The 27047-nt window shown below is 50.1% G+C and overlaps 1 protein-coding gene across 2 annotated transcripts in view; it reads left to right on the top strand.

Moving 5' to 3' along the window:
* LOC121092327 (pro-neuregulin-2, membrane-bound isoform-like) overlaps positions 1-17030 on the top strand; it is a 30754-nt gene extending 13724 nt beyond the window's left edge. The window contains exons 2-3 of one of the 2 annotated variants that reach the window (XM_040603138.1): positions 15650-15806; positions 16642-17030. In XM_040603138.1, the coding sequence (XP_040459072.1) occupies positions 15650-15732 (83 nt within the window). In that variant the 3' untranslated portion in view covers positions 15733-15806; positions 16642-17030. Of the gene's footprint in view, positions 1-15649; positions 15818-16641 lie in introns of both variants that reach the window. The other variant, XM_040603139.1, reaches the window with a different exon arrangement.
* The last annotated feature ends 10017 nt before the right edge of the window (positions 17031-27047 follow it).

Raw genomic sequence — 27047 nt, 5'->3', positions numbered from 1 at the left:
TTGTAGTTGAGCTAAGAAAACATTAACATATTTTTAATGATGGCTTTGGTTCCTTTTTCTGCAGCGTGCTCTGAGGCTGCACCCTATTTGAAAACTTGAAGGTGTTTCAATGACTTTTTTTTTTTTTTTTTTTCCATTTAGAACTGGTTTAGGGGAAAATTTCTTCAAAATTCAGTATTTGGATGAGACAAGGGAATATGAAGTGGTCTGGTGCCACTAAATATGCAGGGCACACAGGTTGAACCTGCTTGCCTGGAAAGGCTCTCAGCATCCCTTCTAGGTCTCTCTCTTGCAGGAGTCTGCTGGTGAGACACAGGTGTTTTTGTAGGAAATTGGATGATTTTTGAGTGAGGGGCAAAGTCACAAAAGTCTGAGACTGCCTAGAGGAAGATGGTTGTGTCAACCTGATCACCTGTGATGCCGTGGCTGGCATAGGAGACAAGGGAAGAGCAGCGGACGTCGTCTATCTGGACTTCAGGAAGGCCTTTGACACCATTTCCCATAAGACACTCATAGACAAGCTGTTGATGTGTGGGCTGGATGAGCAGGCAGTGTGGGGGATTGAAAACTGGCTGCCTGGCCAGGCCCAGAGGGTGGAGATCAGTGGCACTTGGAGATATTCAAAAGCTGACAACATGGTCCTGGTCAATGGGCTTTGGGCAGCCCTGATTGAACAGGGCTGTTAGATAAGAGGAGCTCTAGAGATCCCCCCAACCTCACCCACTCTGTCACCGTGTGTGGAAGGCCCCCCTGGACCTGTTGCCCATGTGGTTCTCACTTGCCTGTAACCAAAGGCCTGCAGACAGCTGGAGACTTGGTGGGTATTTGGGTCCCCCGTATTTGTCTGAGGATGCTGGGCTGTGAGTTAGTGTCTGTGAGACAGTGTGCCACAGACCCTTGGCCAAGGAGGCAGCTGGGGCCAGTGCTCTTGCTGGATGTCTCCTGGTTCCTCGCTAATTCAGTGGAGGTTTCCCCGTAAAAGAGGAGCAATGGAGTCAGGCAGCCTTGTGTCTGCCTACAGAGCGTGGATCCAGAGCTGCCCCTGGGTGCTCACTGTGGTCCTCTGGCCTTGGACTCTGTCTCTGCGTTCCCTGTCCCCTCAGAGCAAGGGCTGTGGAGGGGTAACATCTCCCCCATTCGGCTCCATGGGATAGGTCTCTCCACTGCTGTCAAAATGGTGTGCAAGGACACATGGACGAGCTCTTGTGCAGCCGTGCCATTGACTCCTTGGGGCTTCCATCACCCAGGCTGCTCTGGATCAGGTCCAGAATATGCTCACAGCTTGCTCCCCCTTCTTTCCCTCCTTGCAGGTCTCATCCAGTGCTCTGTAAGGCTCTGCCTGTCCTTGCCAAAGGCACTTAGGACAGGTAGAGTCTAAAGGCCCTCTGCACACTCTTGGAGATTGCCCTGCCGTTCCCGACACCCTCCCAGGGCAGCCTCAACTCACCACTGGCCTGGGAGGGCTGAGGACCAGACTCCCAAAGCTGTGTCTGAAACCTGACAGCACGTGTCCCAGGGAGGCACTGCTGTCCCCCCAGACCCCATCCATCCTGCCCAGCACCCTCTGCCTGCGGCCCCCTCTTGCACATGGTCTGTCTGGTAGTCTTGGCTTGCTTCTCTGAGCTGCTCTTTGTAGCCCATCCCAGGTGCTCCTAGGATGAACTATGCTTTTGTTTTAAGTCTTTCTCAAGTGAATGTGCAGTGAAGGGACCAGGCTACAGAGAGCAGGGCTGGGGGCTGGGAAGCATTGGAAGCAGAGTGGCTGGGTGCTGTCCCTGAGAAGGTCAGGGCTGTAGCAGCACTGGGCTGAGCTCTACCCAGGCTCTCTCTTGGGCAAAGTGGGAGCCAGGATAGCATGAAGAGCAGCTCTTTGCCAGCTTTACCAGACTGGATTGTATCTCACAAACTCTTGGCAAGGTGACACCTGGTGCTGGGCTTGTTGTTTGTGGACCTGCCTGTTCCCTGATTATCAGATGCCATTGCCTGCTCTCCCTGCTCTGTATTCCCATGCAGATCAATGACACAGAAATGACAGGACCAAAGTGGCTGCTGGGTGGACTTTTTGCCTTTTTGCCTTGCAGCCTGGGAAGCAAGCACCCTACCTGAGGTGGGACTGTGAGCACAGGAATGCTTCTGCCAGCACACCATGTCCCGGGGCAAGCAGGAGCATGGAGTGCAGCAGCCTGCCTGGGGCTTCTGGTCCAACTGATGGCTTAAAGCCGCTGTTCAGACCTCTGCAAGCAGCTGCAAGAGCATAGAGGTTTGTATCGATGAACTATACTGGCCCCAGCTCTGCTGACCTCTGCTTCAAGCCTGTGACCTATTTTCCCAAATGCTCCTTTGGGTCAAAGCCATGGGCCATGGGCTGTCTGTGTGCTGCCTCACGCCGCATCATGGCCAAAGTGGCCCCTTTGCAGCCCAGTGTACTGGGTGTGCTTCAGAGACCTACCAGACCAGCAAAGCCACGCTGGCCACTGCCCGTCCCACATTCAGCAGCTGAGGATGGCTTGGAAAAGAGTGCAGGGTGGCTGGTTTGGAAGGGAGTAGGACAGGGAGCAGTGGAAGGGAAGAGGCCATGCCAAGCAGGTGTCTCTGCTTGTCTTGGTATATGAGGGCGACCCTCCACCTGCCACTGACCCTTCAGTGCCTCAGCTTGTGCTGTGTGGGCTTCCTGGGGCTGCTGCTGTGGCTTCACATCCCTCTCAGTGGACATTGTTCAGAGTCCTTGCAGAAGCCCTCAGTCACATCAGTGTCACTCTCCTGCTAGCTTGAGCCAGCTTGGTGCTGGGGAGGTGGGGTATACTCAAAGGAAAACATACCTTGGGGGACAACCTGGGACACAGAGAAGCTGCTGTCAACTAGAGCTGTGCAATGTTGGGCTGGCCTTTTTCCTCCCTTGAGCAGTTTTGCACAGAGGGAAGTGGAGGACCCTTGATGTTTGAATACTGCACTGAGATGCTCAGTAGCATGTATGCTGTGTCAGAGGCTGCATGCTGCATGTGTGGGTGTTTATGGCAGGGAAGTGAAGCAGCTCTGCCACTACCTGTTCCTAAACCATTTCTATTTCTACCTGGCTGCTTACCCAGTCAGCAGAGTGGAAGGAACTGTGCCTCCTGCCTGTGGATGTGGGGAGATGTCCCTCCCCTCCCCCTGCAATCAGATGCTTGCAGAGCAAAGCTTGCAGCAAGCCGAGCATCACTTGCACTCCATCAGACGTGGGTGTCTATAAAAAGCCTCTCTGGGGTTGTGATTGGGTGGGTTGGCTGTGTCACGTGGTCTTTTGTAAGGCCTGTGTTGCTGAGCAAGTGGCATTCCACTTATTTTTGGCACTAATAGTCTTTAGTTAATACATAAATTCAGCTTAAATTCTGGATGGAAAATAAATCCCAAGTGGAGGCTCTGCTAATAAGACAACAGATGCTTCAGGGAGCCTGGGATGCCTGTCAGCAGAGTGGTCATGGCTGCTGAGATCTGAAAGCAGCAACATGTGCAGTCACAAGGTCCTTAAAAGTTACCATGAGTTGTCCACCTAAATTATGGAAGCATCAGACAGATGGCCAAGCTCTAACTTTAACTGCTGGAGCTGAACTCATTGCAGCAAATGCCCCAGTGAGATTCCCCAGTTCCATGCTGGCATGATGAGAAAAGGGAGTTGAAGCATCGGTTTAGGTCTGACCACTGCAAAACACCCTCGCTTCTGACAGTCTGCCAAAAGGCAAAGCTGGTCCGAGGTCATCTGTTCTGCTCCTTTCTTGCTGACCCACTGCCAGTCACCCCAAGATGCTTCCCCACATCCTGGTTCATCCCAGGGAACCTTCACCCCGGGTTTGTTGAGGGCTCCGTCTGAGTGGCTGTGTCCTTCCAGCAGCATGTATGCCTATCAGAGCCTGGCTGGGGAAGCCTGGTCATGGTGGCCAAGCCATGGAAAGTGTGACACCTAGGACTTCGGATCTTAGGCTTTGCTCATCTTGTGCACAAGGTCAGCCCCTGCTCGCTCAACATATTAACCCCTTGTCAGGCAGCATGCAGAACTTTTGAAGGCATTTGGGCCTCAGATTGATCTTTCTAGGGAGCTTCAGGTCTGTCAGTCACAGACTGATGGTATAGCACTGGCCACATGAAGTGGGGAGAGTCTGGGGTCATTTCTTTCTCCTGGTTTCTTCCTGTGGATTTCCACTGGACCCTGCTTCTTTCCTCTGCAGTTTCCATCCAAAAGAGTGACAAGGAAAGGCTCGGTTGTTTTGTTTTTGTGGGCAATGGTTTGCAGTCACATTGTTTTCCCGTGTTCTTGGTGCAGGGGAGGTGGGGCTCATGCTGGAGCCCATTGGGGCTATATTTGTTGCAGTAGGGAAAGCGCTGGCTAGTGTTACCAGTGGGTATCCCTGGTTCACAGCCTGAGGTGGTAAAGTCCCAGCTACAGCCTGTGGGCAGGACATAACAACCTTGAGGCTTGGTGCGGGAGCTGTAGGTGGATGTAACTCTTCCTCTCCTCTCTGATCCCCCGTATCTGTGTTCTCATCTGGGACCTGCCTTGGGGACACATCATGCTGCAGTGCAAGCTGCAGTGTGAGGTCATGTGGGGGTGGCCCGGGGATGCTCCTTCTTGGAGCAGGGGTCTTGGGGAAGTAAGTGTGTGTGTCCCTGTGCCTTGGGGAAGTGTGTGTGTCCCTGTGCGTTTGTGCCAGAGGCTTCCTTTGGAGACAGAAATGACCAGTGCTGGAGACTGGAGACAGAAAAGAAATCCCGGCATCTTCTTATGCAGTAGCCAGCAAATAACCTCTCTAGACTGGTCGTTACTAAGCACAGGGCTGGCCAATGAGTAAAGAGTGGTCCAGGCATGGGCTGGGACATCCTGGCTGGGACTTCCAGTCGGGTTTGCGCCTGTATCCAGAGCGGACAAGCCATGGTAAGGGCAAGGGCTAGAAATACACAGGGATGAGCACTTTGCAGTGGAGTCCCAGCTGCCTGAAACAGAGCTGCAGAGATTTGGCTCGGCCCTGCCACAGGCTGTGTGCCGTAGCTTCTTCCCCCAACTACTCAGTTCCCTGCTGTCCTTTTGGCCCCTTTGTGTCAAGTGCCTCCACCCACTAGCCCCATGTACCTTGCGCCCTTATGTTGTGTGCTGCCTGTGCTGCACAGGGAAGCTGCGTGTCCTCCCTGCCTCCCTGTTCTGCACCAGGCGGGGGTGAGGTGAGAGTGAGTCAGTTCTCGGCAGGAAAAGCCCAACTGTCTTAATAAAAGAGCAGATTTAATAAGACAGAATAAGGAGTATATATAGTGAGTAAATCTTATGTCCCTTCAGATGCTGGGCACTCCATGTTTGTTCAGCATCTGACAGACTCTGGATAGATTTCTCCCACGGCTCAGAGCAGATCCCGTCCATGAAGAGAAGCTATCCCTTTTGGTCACCCAAGCCATTATATAATTTTCTTACAAGAAAACGACTCCATTCCTAAAGGATGTTCTCAGGAGGATTTGCGGCTCGCAGTTAGGCAGCAGCAGGGATGAGCAGCCGCTGCCTGCAGGCTCTGTCAGGGCGATGCACTGGCTGAGCCTTTCCTGCAGCCAAGGGGTTTGTGCTGCACAGCCCAGGCTGAAGAACATTCTGTACACCCAGCACAGCCCAGTGTAGCACAGGCACAGGTGTACTCGGGTTATAGATGCATTGCTAACTCCTTGATGCACAGTGGTCTCCTGGTCAGTGCCAATATGTTCCTGCTGCTGAAGCACTCTTGAAGTGTGAAGTGCCTTCATCTAGCTATGTCTGGCCACCTCACTGGGGCAGCTAGGTGCTCCACGCTGCAGCCCAGTGTGATGCTGTTTGCCCATCACCAAACCTGAGGCTCCCCATGTAGCTCAGGCTCATCCTGGCATTAGCTGCAGCATCTTCCAGCATAGCCCCTGAGGTCCCAAACCTTCCTGCACTAGTAAGAAGGGGAGCCAGTCTGGCCTCTTACCTGTTCTTGTCAAACTGATGGTGCTGTCACCAAAACTTGGGCTGTGCTTGTGAATCTCTTAACTCTTGGGAGTTGTGGGACTGTAAGGGGTGACTGCAAATACCACTGTGAATTTATGGCTGTTCTTTGGTGCTGTTTCCCTGTCAGTGAAGGTGTCCCCCACAGTCCTGCCAGAGATAGTGAGGCTACAGCAGCAGTCTTGGAGGAGGGAGCAATCTGGAGATGGACAAAGGGTTTGGAGTTTACCATGTGATGGAATGGTTACTTCTGAATGGTTACAGCATAGGGGGGTGGAGCCATCTCTCATCACTCCCTCTATAAACAATGTTAGGTCTCTTTGGTGGAGCAGCCTGTCCTGCTGCTTGCTCCTTTCTCCCAGTGGAAGGGATGATCCCCCAGATCTGTGTGCAGATGTTACGTTGCAGGCTGGAGCCAGTGCCTGAAAGCCCTGAGACTGTTGAGTTGCTTTCAGTCTCCTGAGTGAGGTGCAGTGGGAGGCTGGGAGCAAGTGGGTGCTGGCTTGTGACAGGTTCAGATTAGCCATGAAATCAGGGCAGTGGCACAGGGATGCAGGGAGAGGCCTCTCCACAGGCAGGGCGAGTCCTGCTCTGCCTTCACTGTGCCTGCAGTCCCTGCTCCAAGGGGCGGTGCTAATCCCCACTGGGCAAAGCAGGGAGGGAGCTGCACTTTGATGGAGATGAGGAATGGTTTAGAGGGAATTAGAAGGGATTTGTAATGGTGGAGGAAATCACAGTAAGTGTGGCTGGCCCTGGCTCGGGTCAGGGGCATTGAGCTGTACAGAGGGGCTTGCTACCCAGGCAGGCACCTGAGGAGTTGCTGTGATGGTGATGGGGCTGCCTCACAAGGGTTTCTTTTAAAGCCCCGTTGCCCACCATTGTGGGGCTGCGTGTGACTTGGTTTCCTTGTACAAGTTTTATAGTGACTGAGACAATCCTGTGAATATGAATGAGCAAAGCTCGTCCCATCTAGAGATGAGTGAAAATGTTCCAGAATTTATTTAGTGTCTTTTCTGTGTGCTTGAAATCCACCCTTCAGCTTGAGGGTGTCCAGCTCTGAGACCTACACTATTCTGGGTTAGCAACAAAGAGAACACAAAGAATTTTCCAGTTTGCAGGTCTCACCAAAGGTTTCTCCCAGTTTAAGCTTGCTTCCCATTGTTAGACCATGGTATGGTTGCTTTGGGTAGGAAATTGAAGTGTAGTGTAGCTGTATTACTGTTCCCCCCCATAACGAGTGTATTGTCTGTAAAGCAGATGAGAATCAGCTCCGTGTTAGTTTTCCATGTTCACTAATTAATGTACAATTTTTAAGCAAACCAAAAGAAAATATCAAATTAAATGCAAAGTTAAGAAAGCTACTAGCATCCACCACTGGTAGCTCAGTCTGCTGTCCCAAAGCTTAATTGTGCAACATCATCCCTTCTGGCTGGCTAGCTGGCTTCTCAGTGCTGGCTGAGTGTGATGAGGCAGCATGCAAGAAGAACAGGCTGCCATCCACTGTGCTGGGAACTTCTAGGGTCTCACAGACATCTTCTGTTCCTCTTGACTTGCTGGGACAGGAGGCCAAGTTGATGGACAGAGATGGTGCTGGTCCCAGCCACTCTTATTGCTAATGGTTACAGAGAACACCCTGCTGGCCTGGGCAGGTCCTTGGCTGTCATCGCCGGCTGTGTCTCTCCACCAGCAGCTGAGGTGAGTTGTTGGAGCAGTTTTGCTTCACAGCTCTGAGGCTGCCAGGAAGTGGCAGTGTCTGGCCAAACACAGGCAGGCTTCTCTGAAGGAGCCAAGGACCTGGCAGGTGGGTGGGAGGCTGACCGCTTCTCCAGCTGCTCTCAGCCTGCTGCAGAGACCACTTTCACCTTCCAGGGTAACAAACTCCCAGCCTGTCAGCGAGATGGCTCTGAGCTCCCTGTGGTGTATGGCAGGACTTGTCCCCTCAGAAATCACACAGCTTGTTGGTCTTGGCAGGCAAGGATTTGGGATGCAGCTGGACTGTGCTGGGGGCTTGCACCCTGGCTGCGTAATGCAGAGGCCATGAGGTGGGTGTCCCATGTCCCAGCTGCTGAGCAGTGGTACACTGGCATAGTGTCCTTCGTGTACAATAAGGGGCAGAGCGGGGAAGGCTAGAAACCTGCTGTCAGGTGGAAAACCTCTAACTGCTGCTGTCCCCCAGGGAGGTCTGCAGTGAAAGTTCTGGCAAGCGTGAAGCTCTGCCTGCAGGTGGTCCTGTGCTCTGCTGTTAGCACTGGGAATGTCTCTGCTCTGCTCTCTGCTGCTTCTCAGGCAGCATCTTTGGAAGATCACAAGACAGGAGGGAAGAGGACAGGGGCAGCACATGTGAGGAAGCAGAAGATGGAAGGGTGTAGGAGAGCTGTTGGAGACACGGTAGGGAAAGACATGTGAATCCTTTGATTATTTTGTTTATGATACTGATTTCCCCTGATTCCACAGAAGAGTCAGCTGGGCAGTCTGAGTTTCGGGGTGGGTCACCTCAAGGTCATGAAGCAAAGGCTCCCTTGGAGGAAGGGCTGAAGCCGGTGCAGTCCTAATGTGCTTCTGGGCATCTTTGGCTGAGCCCAGTGCAAAGAGGCCTTTGGTTCCTCATGCAGGCTCCACTGAAGACTTGTGTCCAGCACAGACAGCCTCTGACAAAGCTTCAAGGTGACAGAGCAATTTTGTCGGTGGCCTTGTCAGATGCTAAGGCCTTGTTCCACTGAGTGAGGATTTTAGGCTGCAAGATGCATTTGGATACCCATTTAACTGCCAGCTCCAGCCAGCTGTTGTTTTCCTGCTGTTGGAGTATAGGGCGAGGGATGGACTGACTTGCATTTTATTGGATCTACTTAATTTTTTAATGCTTTATTTGCTGGAGAGGAAACAAACTGAGGCAGGAATTGGGCTGCTCAGATAGGCGGTTCTTTTTTTCTTTTGCACACTAACTCTGTTGTGTGGCTGTAGCACATTGTTTGCAGTACTGTGGGACAATGGGGAAAATTTGGCTTTCTTATCCCACTGGGTGCTGGACACCTCTTGACATGGCTCATCTCACAGTCCCTCGGCTTCATTGCTATGACGTTGTTCTCTGGCACAGATACCAAAGTGCAGTTTGTGCCCATGCTGTTGAACACAACTGCTGAAACCTATAGAGAAGGTTACTTAGTCATGCCAGCTCCTGAACTGTGACCAGGAGTTGTTTTGCCTGGGATACAATAGTGTCAAGGAGTTTACAACAGCATGAGAGTGCAGATACTCATACTATTCTCATGCAGTTTAATATACTGGTACTGCTATATCATAGTGCCTGGTTTTCAAAAGATCACAGCTAATAGCAGCAGCAAGATTCCTGTGGTGCTCAGTGATGTAAATACTGAACCTTAGGACCTGGATGAACATTTCTTTAGCGGTCACCCTTTGCTGTCCTGTGGTGCTTGTAACCCAGAAAAAACCCAGACCCCAAAGGTATTGGGAAGGCAGGGGCAGCCCATAGTGGGATGGATGTCTCAGAAGAAGCATTTATCAACCTGTGCTCTTCTAATCCTGTTGTAGGAGATTATGGGTGTTGGGAAGGAGCAACAGCCTCTCCTAGCACAACTCTTTTGAGCTTCCTGAGAGAGGTGTGGAAAGGCTATGGTAACCTCACACTAGGTCTGCTCGCTGCCCTTCCTGACACAAGGCTGCAGGAGGTCAGGAAGCCATGGAAAGTCAAGGTGCATGGAAGGGTTTTCATGAGATGGCTTCTCCATGGTGAAGGCCCTCAGGGTCCTTCCATTCCAGAGGGTCTGGAGGAGGGAGAGCATCCTTGGGAGGCACCAAGCTCTGCCAATGGGCTGGACAAAAGGAGTGGTTTGCTGTGGCCAAGACAGAGCAGGGTCTAAAACTGAATTTGGTGGTGCTATGAACTGCCTCTGAGCGGGAGCTGGCTCTCCATTGTGTTCAACATGCTCTTTGGAGCTCACAACTGGAACATGCTGTCCTAGAAAACTGCACGTGTTAGTCCCAGAGTCTCCAAGGCCCTTACTCCCATGTAGTGACATCCAGTTGCAGGAAAGTAGGACAGGAGAGACCTGGTGACAGCTCTGATGTGGTGCCAGCCTGGCTGGGGAGGAAGTGACGAGGTCTTCCAGCTCTTGTACAGTTGCTGGTCTGAGCCTGATGTGGGTTTTCCCCAGGGGCTTGGAAAAACGTGGAGGGGAAAGCAAGGTAGAGATGATGAAGGCTGGTATCTTAAGCGGGGCCAAATGTGTGGGGTTTTTTCTATGCATAAAGGTTTTTCAGATCCTAATGAAGGACCAATTAAGTGATTAGTGTCACCTGTGTCTTAATTAAGGTTAATAGGCAGCACCTGTTGCTAACAGTGGGCCATGACGGTCTTCTGAAATGATCCATATCAGCTCTAACCTGCTTAGGGTGAAGCTTGTTCTTGCTGGTGTGGAGAAATCTGCCTGAAATGATATTCAGCTGTAACACAGCTACACTTTGTGTTGAAAGGGACTCTCAGATGAAAATCATATCTGGAAATAATAATGCATTCCCTTGCATGTGTTTCTAATAGCATAGCTGATGAAGTGAAGTCGGGACATTTAGAAATCAAATGCACTTGGTTTTATTCCACCCTGTGGTATTGCCACATCTCCCCAGTTTGGAGGAGGTGAGAAGCTGTCAGTTTTGAAGCTGCCCTGTTGATTTCCTACTGGTTCCTGGCTCCTGTGTAGCCATCTCTCCCTGTAGGAGCTGTCTTGCTCCTGCAGAGCTTGGCCAGGCATGCTGGTGTGGGATCTTCTGAGGCCACAGTTGCATCTAGGAAACTGGCCTGGGATGCAGGAGCTGTCTGGGAACATGTCTGGGGCCTCCTGTGTGTCCTGTTCTTATCCTGCAAGCTGAAACAACTAGGGTACACTTCAGCTGCAGTAAAAATGTACATCTCCAACTCCTCTGACTATTAAAATATTATATAAGTTTTACAAATGCATGGGAAATAGAAGCAGCCTTTCTGCAATTTGGATGGTGTATTTGTGCACAGTACTGTTCATTCCATCACTTTTAGCCCAGCTGTACTTTAGCAGAGCTGACACCGAGAAATGGGTGCTTTTTGTTTAGGTTTGCCAGAGGAAATGGCTGGACACATAGCTGTGTACTTTGTGTTTGTGCCTGTGTAGACACTCATGTGCAGACCCCACAAATACATATGTTTCAATAATTATAAGCAACATCTTCAGGGAAAGCTGCTGACACTTTCCCTTCTTAAACTACATTTTCTGCTCCTTGTGTGATTTGGAAGAATTTCCCATGGGACTGTTTTTCAGGGGCAGGGAAGTCAATGATGGGCAGCTATCACCGTGCAGCTTGCTGCAACTTTCAGTTGATTTCTTGCACACCTGCTATACAAAGTGGTCTTTGCTCACCTTGATCTCCAGGCTGCAGAGATATCCCATGCAGGGATGATGATGGGTGGCTCGATGAAAAGACAGTGCTCAAATAAGTTGCAGTAGCAGTGGGTCTGGACACAGGCCTGGAGTCATTTGTACAGCCTGAGGATGTAGTCTGTCAAATCAGGGGAGACTTTGGGCACGGAGTAATAGCAGGCTCTGATCTGGGTGAAGTGTTTTCCAGACACAAGCTTGAGCTTTGGAATAGGGACCCAAGGCAGAAGCTGCCAGGCAGGCTGGAAGAGTCTTGAGGTGTGGGAAGGTGATGGTGCTAATCAGGCTGTTGCCTGGGACACACTATCTCCCCTGCTAGGATGGAAGAGAGTTTGGAGATATGTGTGGCTGGGGATCCTGCATGCCTAATTTCTGCATCTCAACAACAACTTTAACACCCAAGCGGGAGTAAGGCTGCTGAAGCCATGCTAGGTCCACGTCAGATGGCACACTGCTTAGCTCTGGCACCCTGACAGGAAGGTAGAACCAGGGCCCCAGCAGACTTGCATGCTTTGGAGGCACAATCCCTCACCAGTGCCTCTTGTAGGGCACCTGATGAGTCTTTCACAGAGGTCGTGAAGGAGGGAGATCAAAAGGTCTCAGCTACCTGGAGCTGTTTGGGTTGATCCTGCTGCCCTGTTCCAGACCTGTCGTGGGGAATGTGCGCCATCCTCCTTTCCCCTCCATGCTGGTGGTCCTTCTCAGCCAGAGCTGCCCTGCCCTGGCTGCTCAGCACAGTCAGGAATTGCCTGGGTGGCAGGCAGCTGGCTGTGGCAGCCTTCCCTGCCCTTTGCCTGCCTGGAGTTGCCAGACACTGAGCAGATGGTTTCATCTACACCAAGACAAAGCTCTGTCTACGGAGCTGACACGAGAGGCAGAAGAGATGTGTGAACAGCTACACATTCCCTCAGTCGTTGCTTTCCAGCTGTGGCCAGTTAAGACTTCCGAGGAATAAAAAGGCCAACATCTGGGGTGGCTCCTTGGTCCTATTCCAGATCTGTGGAGGCCAAGAGCTGGCAGAGGAAGAAGAGAACTCAGCTGTTGTGTATAATGGGGACTCTTTTTGCAGGGGTTGCCGGTTACACACTGACCGTGGTGATCGCCAGCTCCCGAGGGAGGAAGCAATCTGTGTCATCTCACAGCGGGCTTCCTTAAATCTCGGCCTGATTAAGCAGTAGCAATATGGGCTGCCTGATATGAAAGAGCCTTCCCTGAAAAGGGACAATTGTTAGTGCAGAAATAGCCTGTTTGTTTGTATTGTCCCAGTCAGAGGCCAGTAGCACACAAAATCATCACATTCTGACTCCAGTTGACTGGGAATCTGGAGATGAATAGTATCCATCAGCTACTGGCATTGGTTTGGGTACAGAGTCTGTTGGCCATACACCTGGGAAAGCTGCATTTGAATGCTCTGGGGTTGTTCTTTTTTCCAACCTATGTCTGATGGATTTTGGGAATATCCACTCAGATTTTGACCTCTTGTTTATCCTTGAAAAAGCAGTATTTGTGCTTTCCATGGTGAGGCTATGGGCTAAAATACCCATGGAGTGCACAGAGAGATGCTGAGGCTTGCAAGGTGGCGTTGCTATAGAAGGAGGAGGTGGTGTGGTAGGTTCTTGAAACAGCTTCTGCTGGATTCATGTGCTAGATTTTAGACACATTTGTGAATGTGGCCAGTGGTTTTCCATCAGCACATTTGCTGGTAGCTGTATCAGAGTAGGTCTGGAAAGGGAGGTTGATACTCAGACATCTGATGAAAAATTGCTGTGTATAGTTACGTCAGAGTTATTTATTCATTGCATAGAGATTAAAGCTTTTTTGATAGAGTGCAGTCATCTTAGCTTGTGGCTGTTGTTTTTCTTAGTTTCTTGTGTATTTTGGGGATCTAATTAATTACAGGGAGTGACTGATGCTCAGAAAAAATGTGGTTCAAACTGAGCTGCAGTTTTCTTCAAGTTTCTTTGCCTTCATACTCAGGAAGCTGCAAGCTCAGGTCCTCAGTATTCAACATGGAAGACTAAAATACTGTCAGCTTCAAGTTGTTTGAGGTAGCATGTTTGTGCTGATATGCAGGCAAACATTAGGGCTTCTCTAATTTGCGGAGCAGAGAGGTGAGGCTGTGTAAAGGCCAGCATTTATTCTTTTTGGCTGGTGGTCTCTATGTAGAAGACATAAATTAAGAGTTGTCTGCTGGGATCCCCTGGAGATGTGATGAGTTTGTGGTATGTTTGGAGGACATCAGCCTCAGGTTTTTCTATTCTGCTGCCCATCTGGAGGTCGTCTACTTCTTGTGGGCACGTTCCCAGTACTGCAGAGATAAAGGTGGGACAGCCTGGCACATAGCTTGTTTCAGCAAGTAATTTTAAACTTGGAGATATTAATATGCAACTTCTCTTTGAAAAGCTTTCAAGGAGGGCTTGCCATCCTTTGCAGATGAGATATGTAGGGATTGCTCACTCCCCATTCAAAGGCGGGAGTCAAAATGTGTCATAACCTCTTGAGCAGTGCTGTTAGATATCGCAGGGCAACTACAATCTCTAGCTCAGGAGGTGGACTGAGGAGCAGTTTGTAGGCAGCTGGGAAGGCACTGTCACAGGTGGGATCACTCTGTACTCACCTCGTTTCTTGTGGCCTTTACCAAGTTGTGTGCCATTGCTGGGGAAGAGCACTAGTCTTGGCAGACTGTTGCTCTTATCCAGTACAACTTGTACCATCAGCCAGGTACAGATGCCTGAGCTTCCTTCAGTGGTGAGAATAGAGCTTCAGCATCTACTGCAGAGGGAGTTTGCTCTTCCCTGACTCCCATGACACATGATGAAAAGTGGCTTGAGTCCGCAGAGCTTGGGGATGACCACTTCCACACTGTGTAATTTTTGGCCCAGGTCACTTATGGGTCCCTTGTAGTGCTCACTGGCTCTGAGACACCGTCAGTAATTTCTGGGGTTTCAGCAGTCCCAGATTCCTGTGATCACAAAGAGGTGTGGCAGCCCCAGCATGATCCATCATGTGCAGTGATCTGTCACCTAGGAGAAGCCAAACTGATCTCGTCCAAACTACAGCCCATGTGGAAAAGGCTGTACTTGCAATGTGGATGGACAGTCAGAGACTGGGACCTGGGAGCAAGACAGGGAACGAAGCTGCTGGGCAGTGCAGGCATACTCGGAGCTTAGTATGTGTACTCTCCAGAGACGTTTGAGCTCCCCTTTTTGCCTATCCCAGCTATTCCTCTTGCCTCCCTGGTGAGCATTGCCCTGGACTGCTTGGGCACGTAGGTCTGAGGAGACCTCAGTTTCCATGGAGAAGTCTAGTTTGAGATCTGCAACTTATTTTGATGTAGGGTCTAGGGTTTAGAGCCGCTGCCTGGTGGGGGGAAGCTCCTTCTCCTCTCAAGCCACGTTGGGGTTACCTGTTTCATTCCCCCAAACCCTTAAAGCCTTGCTAGAGCCAGATGACAGATGTTAATATCTGTCTTGGGATTTAGATGATAATGTGTCATGCTGAAGGACCCTTTCCTATGCAGATGCCAGCTGTCACACCCAAGCACGTTGTGGTCAGCCCTCTGGGTTTTTGCTGAGGGAAGCAGGGCTTGCCTGGGTGTGCAGCACTGAAGGCCAGCTGGTCTACCTGGCCTGGAGGTAGCGTAAAGCCACTCTGGCCTCATGTTGTATTTCTTATTCTCTCTGCCTTTGGGACAGGCTATGCACCAGCAGGGACTTGACTGCTGTGATTATCTGGGCTGTTTAGAATCTGATGGGTCTGACTATCCCTGGGCGGTTCTAGGATCTGATAATCCCACCCCCAAAGACACCTTTCTCCAGTTTTCTCCCCAATCCTAGTAACAGTGTTAGCTCTGCTATGTTCATATGTCTCCCAGTCTTCCTTCCCCACAACGTGCCTACCAACCTCACCTGTGCTGAGCCTAGCTCCTGCCACTGCCTGCCCAAATCTCTCTGCAGCTCATCACCACCAGTGTGTCGTGACAGGTTGGCAAAATTTGCAAAAAGAAAATGTCTTCTACCACATTTTTCAGTTTTGCCACCAAATTTTGACAGAGCCAAGAGCCTGGAGCTGCTTCTGCTGCCCTGAGTGTGCTTGGTGACCTGGAGGGGACCTAGTCAAGTCTCTCCTTAGCAGTTTCCAAGCTATTCTTTCTCTCATGTAAGTGCTCTTAAAATAATCATCTGGTCCTGAGCAGCTGGAGGAGTTCAGCTTTGAGACTGATGTTTGCCCACATGTCTTTCCTTTCTTTCAGACTGTGCTGCTCTGGGAGGAGAGGGCAGCTCTTGGAGGACACTAGTTGTGTGGAAGCCTGTTGGACCACCACAGCTCACTTGACTACTCCGATCCCAAATCTGCTGTTTTGAAACTAGGCAGTAGGTTGGCAGCTGGGACATGTGAGAGCAGAGGAGGTGAGTTCATGGTAAGAGGACAGCCTTCAGTTTAAGTGCTTGGAGACCAGCTGGTGTTTCTTTGGGATCCTGCAGGGTTTTTGCTGTAGGTGAGAAGGGGCTGTCCTAGGGAGCAGGGGCTCAGGACAGTGTGACCCCATGGGACCCCAAGTCATTTGGCTTTCTGAACATACCTAAGCTACTCACCTGGTGTCTTGGCTTTGTATGGGGTTCATGTTCAGAGAGATGTGACCAACCTGTTAGTTTACCTAGGCCCTGGATTTTACCTAATTGCCTTCTTAATGGCAGGGTTTCTTGTTAGCTCCTTCCCTTCTGTTGCCTTGAACTCTGTGACCACTTCTTTTTGAATGTATTTCCTCTCTCCCCATTTCCAGACGTGTCTCATGTATTACTGGAGAAGTATTGAGGATCCAGCCTAGCTGAGATCATTATCACAATGGGCCTGATATTCCAGCCTCACCCTTTGCCTTGATTTCAGAGTGGATCATGAGGATAATAGAGCATCTTGGAGCTGATTTAATTTTTGCAGGGATTTGCGTTCCCTGGAAAAACTCCCTGGAGAGATGCTCAGCTTAATCATGATTAAGGCCAACAAAAATCTGGTAGCTGATCCTTTGAGCAATGAGGGGCTGTATTTGACTAGTAGGTGAACCGGGGGTATCTACTGGAAACTAGTAATTTCTTGGGGCCTTACTTGGTCTGTTTTCAGTGTATGGGCTATACTACACTGGGCAGACCAGCTGAGTGACACACCAGTGTTCATGAAGGTGCCTTTCACCTGGAGAAGGCTCCATCTCTTCCACAAGGTATCATGGTTTTCTCCTTAATATCCTAGGTATTGTTTTCAGGCTAAGGACACGTGAGGAAGGAAGAGACTGAGGATGCAGATGGAATGGAAGAAAATGCCAAGTGGTTAAATGGCTGTAGATAAGTGGAGAAACGTCTTAAGAGATTGACGGTTGCCTGCTGGTTGGAGAGGTGGAAGGAAAGATTGCATTCGCACACCAGGATTGCAAATCCACTCATAACCCGTGCACCAACCCCCCCACCCCCCCACCCCACCCCCCCGGTTAAATTGCATTTGTTACTCATTTTTAGCCTTCCCATTTGTAAACTTGCACAGAGCTCTGTACCGCACCTTTATGGCCCCATCTGCTGTTTCCATCTCGCAGAACCTCTGGCCTGTTTTTCGGGGAGAAAGCCTACAGAATAAAACTTGTGCAGTCACACAAGCTGTTGCTGTGCTGGTGTTTTCCTTGGCTGATGTGTCTGCGACGCATTCCTGTATATGCATGATTGTGTGTCAGAGTTCACACGCACAGAGGAGGGATAATTCACAGATAGCTGTGCAGATAAAACGAGCATCAAGCATCAGTGTGTGCCCCAGAAGATGTAATACTTTTGGGGGGCTTTCTTGAAACATCCTCTTATGAGAGTGGCTGTAATGTTTTCCGGACATTGCAGCTTGTGGGCAGAAGCTATGGATCTCTGGCAGGGTGGTGAGAGAGGCTGGCCGGGGAGGGGGAAAGTCGGCTGCACCCAGCAGCACCCAGGTTTCAGGGGTGGGTGGCCCCTGAGCGTTTCCTGTCCCCACTAGGTGGCACTGGGAGCCCTGCTATGGTGTCCTTGTCCCCCAGCCACACAGCCTGTCCTGTCCTGGACCTCTCTTCTGCCAGGACAGAGACTCCCTGGACAGGGAGCCGGGCACAGAGGGGTCTGTGCATTGCATGCCAGTCCTTTTCCCATAGGAGCTGGTGTGTCGTTTGGGAGCTGGTGTCTCACAGATAGCACCTGGTGCTCTAGGAACTAGTGCTTCACACATGTTATGCCAGAAGCTTGTGCCTCACACACTGACCCGGCCACACTAGGAGTCATCGTATTGCATGCTTCTCTCTGGGAACTGGTGCGCTTGTGTCTCGGCAGGAGTCGGTGCATCGCATGTGTTGTGCTGAAAGTCAGTGCATTGCGCGTCTCACTGGGAGCTGGTGTATCATATGTGTCGCACTGGGAGTCACTGCATCACAAGTGTCCTGCTGGGAGCTGGTGCGTCACCGGCAGGCCTAGCCCTGCCGGGAGTTGGTGCATTATGTGTGTCCTGATGGGAACTGGCACACAGTGGCTGTGCCTTGCTGGGATTCAGTGTGTTTTGCACATACTCTGCTGGCACCTTGCACCCTGGCTCTGCTCTACTAAAAGTTCTTGTGTTGGCTGTGTCCTACTGGGAGTTGGTGTTAGATGTGTCCCACTGAGAATCTTGGCACTACAGGTATCGTGCTGGGAATCAGTCAGTCCCTTGTGTCCTATGGGGAGCTGGTGTGTCTTATGGGGCTCAGCTCCACTGGCAGCCAGTGCATCACAAGTGTCCTGCTGGGGGTTAGTTCAGCACAGGCATCCTGCTGGTAGTCAGAGCATCAGCTAGGAGCTGATACATCACACATTAGTCTTGTCTGGCTGGGAGTCAGTGTGTCACGAGTCCTGCTGGGAGCTAATGGTTCCCACGTGTCCCTCTAGAAGTGTGTGCGCTGCCCTCTGGCCCTGCCCTGCTAGGAGCCAGTGCAGTATGTGCTGACTGTTCCTCGTAAGAAATCAGTCTCATGTGTCCTGCTGGGAGCTGGTGCCTCACAGGTCTGCTAGGGCTCTGTTTCTCGCTCTCCTGCTCTGCCTCACTAGGAGTCAAGGTGCCACATGCTGGCCCTGTCACTGGAGCAGCACAGCGTGTGCCCTGCTCTCCGTGCAAGTCTGCTGCACAGAGCCCATTGCCCTGGTTTGGTCTCCCCAGTCTAGCATACATGAGCTCCTGCTTCCATCAAGGATCAGGAACGCCAGCCACAGCTTGCTCTGCTGAAGGCTTCTGGTTTGCAGGGGACATGGGGATGCCACAGCACTGTGATTATTTTAATTAATTTATTTTAAATAGCTATAGTGCAGAGAGTTAAATGGCATGAAATAAGTGCACAAGCTTATCCGCCATCCTCCACCACTGCTCCCAGGAGCAGGAGCAGGAGACACATCTGTCCGTGCCTGTCTCTCTCTCCCCTGCCACCATGTCCCGCCTGCTGGGACCTGTCCTGACACCTGCACTGCCCCAGCACTGCCTGCTGTGTCCTGAGGTACCTGCAGCTTCCCTGGCCTTTGGGGACCCTCTCTGCTGCGGGCCAGCACCTGCCCTGAGTATGCCATGGCAATGGGCAAGGGAATGGCTTTTGGCAGCAGCGCTGTGCCCAGAGCTTCTGGCCTCTGCCTGTCACCTCTGAGTGGAGGTACATGGTGAGACAGGACCCCAGCCCTGCCATAAGGGGGCTGGCCCCAGCCAGATGGACCCTCTCTGCCTCCGGTCACTTGTGGCACTTGGTGGAGTTGTGTGGTGGCTGCTACCTCCCCGTGCATGCGCTGCTCCTACACAGGCATGCGGATGTCCTCCCTTCTTCTGCAGTTCTCCAGGCTCTTTGGTCTTCTCTCAGGGCTGCAGAGCCTTCCCTCTGGCCCCATGCTCTTCCCTCCATCCCTATGCCCTTCCCTCCATCCCCATGGTTTCCTGCAGGGCTGTGGGCCCTTCCAACTGATTCCCCGTTGCTGTGGCTTGTATCCCTTGGGGACTCTCCACACCCCCATGCCTGCTCAGTCTGCACCTCTAAGTCTTCCCTTTGTGTCCAGACTCTGATGGTGCCTTTCTCATTATCCTGGCTTTCCCCCAGCACCCTGGCTAGTGGCTGTTTTTCAGCCATCATGTGGGTGGCGTTGCAGAGAGAGAAGCTTGGGTGAACGATGATTCCATGGGGGGAGAGTTCAACCATTCTGTGGTTTTAGGATTCCTTGATATGAGGCAGATAACACGAACTGAAGCAGCCAGCATTGCAGAGCTGGTGAGAGCTGGTAGCAGTTATATGAGGCTTCCCTCCTTTCCCCTTAACCTGAGCAGCCATGGTGTGGGTGAGGTAGGGGCTCAAGCCCCATTAGTATGGCTCTCCCCCTTCACAGCAGCTTTCTCAGGCTCCCTGCTAACTCAGGAAGAGGTGTCAGTGCTTTGGGGCTACTCCTAGACTTTCTGGACCTGAAAGAAAAAGCAGAAACATCTCATTTTTATCATGCTGATGCTTGTTGTTTGACTGCAGTTGGTGTGGCTGTCTGGTGGGGCTGATGATGGAACAGTGGCCTCTGCCAGGGGCCATGGCAAGCCTCTCTGATAAAGTCCAACCATGTGTCTATGCTGGTGCTGTGGTGCTGCACTGTTGCATGGGGTTGTTCCTCCCCAGGTGCAGGACCCTACATTTGCCTTTGGTGAACTTCCTGAGGTTCATGTCCACCCAGCTGTAGCTAGACCACATCTGGCTGAATGGTAGCGTAGCCTCTGGTGGATCAGAGACTGCTCCCAGTTTTGTATCCTCAGCAGACTGGCTGAGGGCACGCTTTGTCCCTTCAGCCAGGTCACTGATGACTGAGTTGAACAGGACCCCTGGGGAACACTGCTAGCTACAGGCCTCCAGCTCAGCTCTGCACCACGGATCACAGCCCTCTGAGCTCTGCCGTTCAGCCAGTTCCCAACCCACCTCACTGTCCACTTATCTCACCCACACTTTGTGAGGTTATGTATGAGTACATTATAGGAGGTGATATTATGGGTTACATGGCTTAGGGTGACTAGACCTGGGTTTGACAACCTTCTGCTATCCCTGGAACGAATGCAGGAGCTGGAATGCTGGTTTGAGCTATGGCTGTTCTCTGTTGCATAGCTGCTTTCAGTTCCTGAACTTGCTTTTATTTGATCAATGAGTGCCAGCTGCAAAGTGCACACGTGATGACCCTGCTCAGGTGACTGTGTCCGCCCAGTGCTTTTACCTTGAGGTCACTCTCAGCTCAGACTAGATTTTAACTGAGGTCTGGTGAAGCTCTGCAGATCCTGTTAGCAGCCTCTTAAGCTTGGTGAGACCTGTGCTTGCAGAGCAGCAGCAGCCCCAGAGAGAGAGACTAAGGTAGGTTTGGATATGTCAAAGGCATGAGAGAGAGACTGTAGATGTTAGATGTCCTGTGTAAAAACATTGCCTGTTTTGCCTAAAACATTTGCAGTGCTTCTGCAAGCTGCGACCCGACTGCTTGAATGTGCTTAGGTTGTCGCTAGAGGGAGCGCCGTGTGATTTTTCATTAATCTTGAAAAAATTACACGATGCAGAGACCCAGCTGGTGGAGCAGTTTGGCAGGAGGGATGTAGGAGAGATTCTGCAGTCGCTGCGGCTTTGTAGGCATAGGTGTTTCTTTAGCTGCAAGGGATTCTCTTGTACTGCTCAGCCAGCAAGGTGTGGGGGGAGAGGGAGGAGCTAAGCACCTTAAAAAGGTCAGTTTGCTAAGCGGGAATCACTTTCTTGATTCTCATTTTGGCTCTTTGAAGTGCAAGGTTTTGAAGGTGGACAGGGCCCTGCCCAGGCTCTGCAGGGGAGATGGCTGGAATGGGAGAGATGTTTGATCTAGTTGGCTTTGCTGCTACTGCAAATTCACTGGGTTTGCTCTGTCTGTAAGAGGCCTGGCTTGACGCATGCAGCTGCTGGAGACCTACTTCAAGAGCTCTCTGTTACCCAGATTCTGGTACCATTGCCGCCTGGCTGTACTGGGTAGAGCTAAGTTGCATCTCTGTGCCATGCTGTGCTGCAGCGGACACGTTCAGAGGTACCCCTCCAGGGCTAGAATCGAAATACAAGATGAGGAACAAGGGAATAGAGACAATGCAAGGAAACAAAGAGACCATAATAGTATCCTGCCTTGCCTTGAATTGGATAATTCCCCCATGACTAGTTGGTGGGCAGTGGATTACTCAGTGGGAGGAAAGAGATCTGGAGTCAGTCCTGTGAACTTCGTTCCCTCATTTCTAAAATGATGTTGTGAACATCTGGCTTGCACATGGAGCATGACGCTTGGCTCACAGAAGCATATAAATGTTTTCAGATCCTTGAATGGCTGTTGCTGAAATGCGAAGGATCATCATTAATGAAGTCTGCAATAACACTGACGGAGCATTTGTGTTTGTTTCAATTTGTAACTATGTTCTAACACTTGTTAACGAATGCTATTGTGGGTTGCAATGTGACCAAGGAACACTTGAGGGTAAACATGACGGGGTGGTTGTTCCTGGTTTGTGCTACTATTTATCACTGCAGGTGTTGAAACATACCATGTTGTGCAGCAAGGCTTTAAATGGGTGAATAGGGCAAGAGGGGAGACTTAGCTACCACTACTTCCTTTGTGGTTTTTCCATCTGCTCCACTTACATAGCAAACACAAACAAATGCCACAATTGGCTGATATAAGAAGATCAGTTGTGATGGGGAGCTGAATATCCATATGACATCAGAAAGATCTAGCTGGTGGGCTGGAGGCTGGTTTCAGACAACATGGCTTGGAGTAACCGTGCTATCCCCCATAAAGAGACCTACGCAAAGACCTGAGGAAGCAGCAGATGCTCATACATAAGCCAAAGGTGAAGGGATAGAACTGAGATTAATCAAGCAAAGGCCTGCATGGGTGAGGAAGGGGCTTATAACTGAACTCAGACAAATAAGGGAGACATACAAGAGGTGGAAGCAAAGGCAGGTGACCGAGGAGGATTATAGAGTCGCTGTCTGATCTTGCAGAGATAGAGTGACCTGGAATTGAATCTGGTGAGGAGCGTGAAGGATGGTAAGAAAGGATTCTGTAAGTATGTAAACAGCAAAAGGAAGACTAGGGGAAGTGTGGGACTGCTGCTGATTGGTGCTGAGGACCTGGTAACAGAAGATGTGGAAAAAGCTGAGGTACTTGATGCCTTTTTTGCTTTAGTCTTTACCGGTAAGACCAGCCTTCAGCAATCCTAAAATCCTGAGACCAGGGGAAAGGTCTGGAACAAGGAAGACTTGCCTTCAGGTTAGGGAGCACTTAAGCAAACTGGACCCATGAATGCTTAAGAGGCTGGAACATCTCTTATATGAGAGGCTGAAACTGGTCCAGAAGAGAAGGCTCAGGGGAACCTTATCCATGTGTATAAATACCTGATGGCAGGGAATGAAGAAGAGGGAGCTGGACTCTCCTCAGTAGTGTCCAGTGACAGGACCAGAGGCAGTGGGCCCACAGGAGGTTCCATCTAAACAAAAACGCCTTTTCTATTGTCAGAGTGCTCAAACACTGGTATGGACTCCCCAGAGAGGATGTGGAGTCTTCATCAGTGGCAATATTTAAAACCCATGGGACTCATGCCCCTTCCCCCCCATGCCCATCAGTGGGCATGGACTCCTGTGCAGGCTGTGACCCACAATACCTTCTAGATCCTTCTCTGCCTGTGGGACTGACTGCCCTGCTGAGGTTTGGCATGATGTATTCACACTGACTCAGTTGTTTCTTATTTCTTTTCTGACTGCATCTCCCAGGTTCTGGAGATTGGTTTGGATCCAAAGCCTGTCCTGTGATACACTGGCAGCCTCTTCTGTGCTGGCATCATCTGCTTGATGAATAAACCTGCTTCCTTTTCTGTTATCTGGCTGTAAGTAAAAAGGCTAATTAGGATTGACCCAAACCCCAGCTCTGTGAATCCTCGCTTGATGCATCTTACATTAGGCAGCAAGCCATTTATGACTACTCTTTGAACCTGTTTTTTCTAGATATTCTCCCATCATATTGCCATTTGAAGCTCCCTTCACCAAACAAGTATCAAAAAAACTTACTAATGTCAAGAAGTGATAACTGTTGTTTTTCCTCATCTACAAAGTTCTTCCACCTGGCTGTCCCAGGAAGCTGTGTTGGTCTGAAGAGGTTGTGTTAGTCCCTGCACCCTTCCTTGCTTGCCTTTAGTGCTTATGGTAATGAAAACGAAGGTAGCAGGTCTGTAATTGCCCAGAGTTTCTTTTCTTTCATTTTGTAAAGCAGCACTTCATTTGCTCTCCCTGCAGCCTTATAAGGCTGCTTGGATGTCTCTGGAGCCCAAAACCCATCAACCTGCTTCAGTGCCTTGAGATAAGGCTGATCAGGCGCATCTCATTTAAAACCATTTGCACAGAGAAGTACTCCTTACTCTGCTCTTGCCTTATCAGAGGGTTAAATCATGTCCTCCTGTGGCTGATAATAGCTGTGCTGCATCAGCTGCTACTTTTTTCTCACACAGTGACCTTCAACATGTATCCAAGACAGCTGATAGCTTTCCAGCTCTGAGAAGTGGACATGCCTTCTCTCTCTCACATGACTGATGGGCTTAGAAGAGTTTGTCACCCTCAGTGATCCTCCAAAGCTAAGTGTCTTGGCTTTTCAGCTTTGCCCTTTTCTTGTGAGACTACTTTTAACTGTTGCCTGTTGCAATCTAACCTAATGTCGATTCCTCCTTCTGACCGCCACCTCTCATGTTTCAGCCATATTGGTCCTTTCCCTTTCTTCCTGCTTTTTCCTGGCAGTGAGAGAGCTTGTTTAAGGCCCACTTCTTCAACACACTAGCAGAACTGTCATTGCTCTTTGTGTAGTTCAGCCTTCCAAAATATTCATACCAAAGCTCAGAGCTTACAGTGGTTTGCCTTTCTGAAATCAGCATTTCAACTCCCCTGGTATACCTTTCAAGGCTCCCCAACCCTTTTGGGTCAGTCACCTTCACCCATGTTGCCTTCCATGTTTGTGTTCTCCTCAGTCCTCCACACTGAGTCACTCCTGAGAGTAAGCCTGTCAGTCACCCATACTGTTCCTGTCCCAGCAGATTGTCCACAGTGTGTTCCAGTTTTCCCCCTTTATCCCCAGAACTTCTCTGCACTGTGGGGACTTTCTGATCTGAGTTTTCCATTCTCCCTGGACCCTGCAGCCGATGCCTACATCCTTGAAGCACACAGTATCGCTTGTCCTGGAACAGGCTGATACTTTTCTGGGTTCAGTTAGAGTTCTCCCAGACAGTTGCTAGGAGAAAATCATCATTCTGGTCATTTATAAAGCCTTCCTGTTTATTTTAAGCTAGCATCTCCAGGGCATTTGGCAAACTGATGCAAGGTTCCTTGTGCTTCTCCTATGGCAACTGTGACTCCTCTATCTTCCTGGATACTGTTGTCTGGACCTGTTGTACTTATGCTATAGCCACTCCTGCAAAGTTACCAGGCTGTTTTTTAGAAAGAAGGCTCTTCAACTCTGTTTTTGTCTGTTATTATCACTTGAATGTGGGATGCATGAAATTCTTCTCCTTCCTGGTTTACTCTGTGGTATGTAGTGGCTAGCTATGTAGTTGATGCACATCACAGAGCAAAGATGACCTTGCAAGTCTTAATTATTGTAGCACTAGATCTTCCAGAAGCATGGTCAAACTCAACCGAACTGTGGTCCTTCCACTGTGCTGACCAGATGACCTGCATGGTATTTGGGTTCTTCATATGTGTCTTCTTACTGTCCAAGAGGATGTTGACATGTAGCTTGTAGCAATGAAGGCTTCTCAAGGTCCCTCTGAGCTGGGGGATTGCATGACATGGAGATGTCTAGATCACATAGCACAGGGATCCTCAAACTATGGCCTGTGGGTCGGATACAGCCCCCCAGGGTCCTCAATTCAGCCCCCAGTATCTACAGAACCGCCCCTTCCCCCCCCCCCCCCCCCCCCAGCTGGGGTTTGGGGGGGAAACCAAGCAGCCGTAGATGACTGCCTGCCACTTAATCCATGCGCCGGCCCCCTGTTTAAAAAGTTTGAGGTCCCCTGACGTAGCACAAGTAACTATTACCCCTGGCTGGCCTGGGAAGTCTGTGGTGAAATCCTTTTAAATCAAACAAGAAGCCTTTTTTTTTTTTCTTTTCTGCATTGGTGCTCTTGTTTTTCATTCAATGTAATAGATATCTGGCTACTATGAAATTGCGTGCAGCTCTGTGGGATAAGGAAAGACAGTAGCCACTCTGCTGCTGTTAGTGGATCAAAAAGGCTGCTTTATTGTATGTGAAATGAGTAGAGACAATCTTCTATTGAAGGGCTGGACAAAATCCTGTCTGTGTAGTGTTCTTCGAAAACCTGCTGATGCTTAGCTGGGCCAGGCTAGGATGTACTGTGAGAGGATATCCAGGCCAGTACCCTTGATGCAGTTGTGATTATAGGGCATCTAGTAATTTGCGTCTTGGATACAGTGGAGACTGAAATAGCGTTGAGGAGCCTTGCGCTACCGCAATGCTACTATGTGCAGTTCTTGTGTGCCAGCAACTCGTTTTGGAAATCCAGTCTCCATTGCTATAGCAAAAGACACACAGGAGCAGGAGCTGACTGTCCCAAGGATGTCCGTCTTCCTGCCACTACCTTGCTTGTGCTAGAAGGCTTTCCTTCCTTTGAAGTTCTTCTGCAGACCGTGTCTGCTTGCTGTGAATCTCCTCTCATTTTATGATCAGTTCTCCTTTCTAGTACACCAAGTGAGTTTTAAAGTATGGCCATTTTACTTGCTATGATGACTCAATCCAATAGATTTTTCTCTTTTTCCATTAGAGAATATTCCCCTTTGCCTTTTTCCTTGATTGAAAGCTTCTGAACTCTTCTTGTAGTTTTCAGTCCTTCACTTGCTTCATCACTGTGTGGCACGCTGTTCTTTGTGAAAGTGCTAATTGCTAGGAAATGTGGTCCTCTAGATCCATAGATCATAGGCTGGTGAATCTGACCTTGATCTAACTCCAGTATAAAGAGAATTTCTGCCATTTTAGTGCTTGCTCTTCCTCTAAGGGATCCAGTTACTTGCAGTTTGGCTGCATACAGTTACTAACTTCCTGGGTATGAGATCATTTAATGATGACAACGAACATGTAAAACAGGGCTAGTATTTTAGTGCTGATATAAGCAACGAACATTTGTTTAGCTCTTGAGGCTGTTAGCTGAGAGATGTAAAGCACTGTTTTACCACAAGCCACAGAAGACTACAGAAATAACTGCCCAGGGCCAGAGGGAAGACTGGTTGCAGAGTCTATATCTGATGAAAAGGTAACACTGGCCTGTAACGTCCAGGCTGGGGCAACCACAGAACAAGCATTTTGTAGCACATCCACAGGTCTCCTCACCGTGCACTTCAGGGCAGGTGGTCTTTGCAGCGCGTCTTGAGCTTGAGGGGTTAATATGATAATGTGAGCTACCCTAAAGCAGTATACATGGTAATACAGTTAGCTCTTCCCCTGATATACATAATCATAGAGCCGAGATCAGGGCACCTTCCCTTCACTCAGACATAGTGATTGCTGGTACCAGTCACAGGTTATAAACTAATTTTGGCAGTTGGCCATAAAACTGCTCCTTTCAGTGAG

This window comes from Falco naumanni, chromosome 8 (assembly GCF_017639655.2).
Source record: "Falco naumanni isolate bFalNau1 chromosome 8, bFalNau1.pat, whole genome shotgun sequence".
Classification (NCBI taxonomy): Eukaryota; Metazoa; Chordata; class Aves; order Falconiformes; family Falconidae; genus Falco; species Falco naumanni.
Note: the sequence above shows the minus strand (reverse complement) of the source record. Positions and strands in the feature narration are given on the sequence as shown.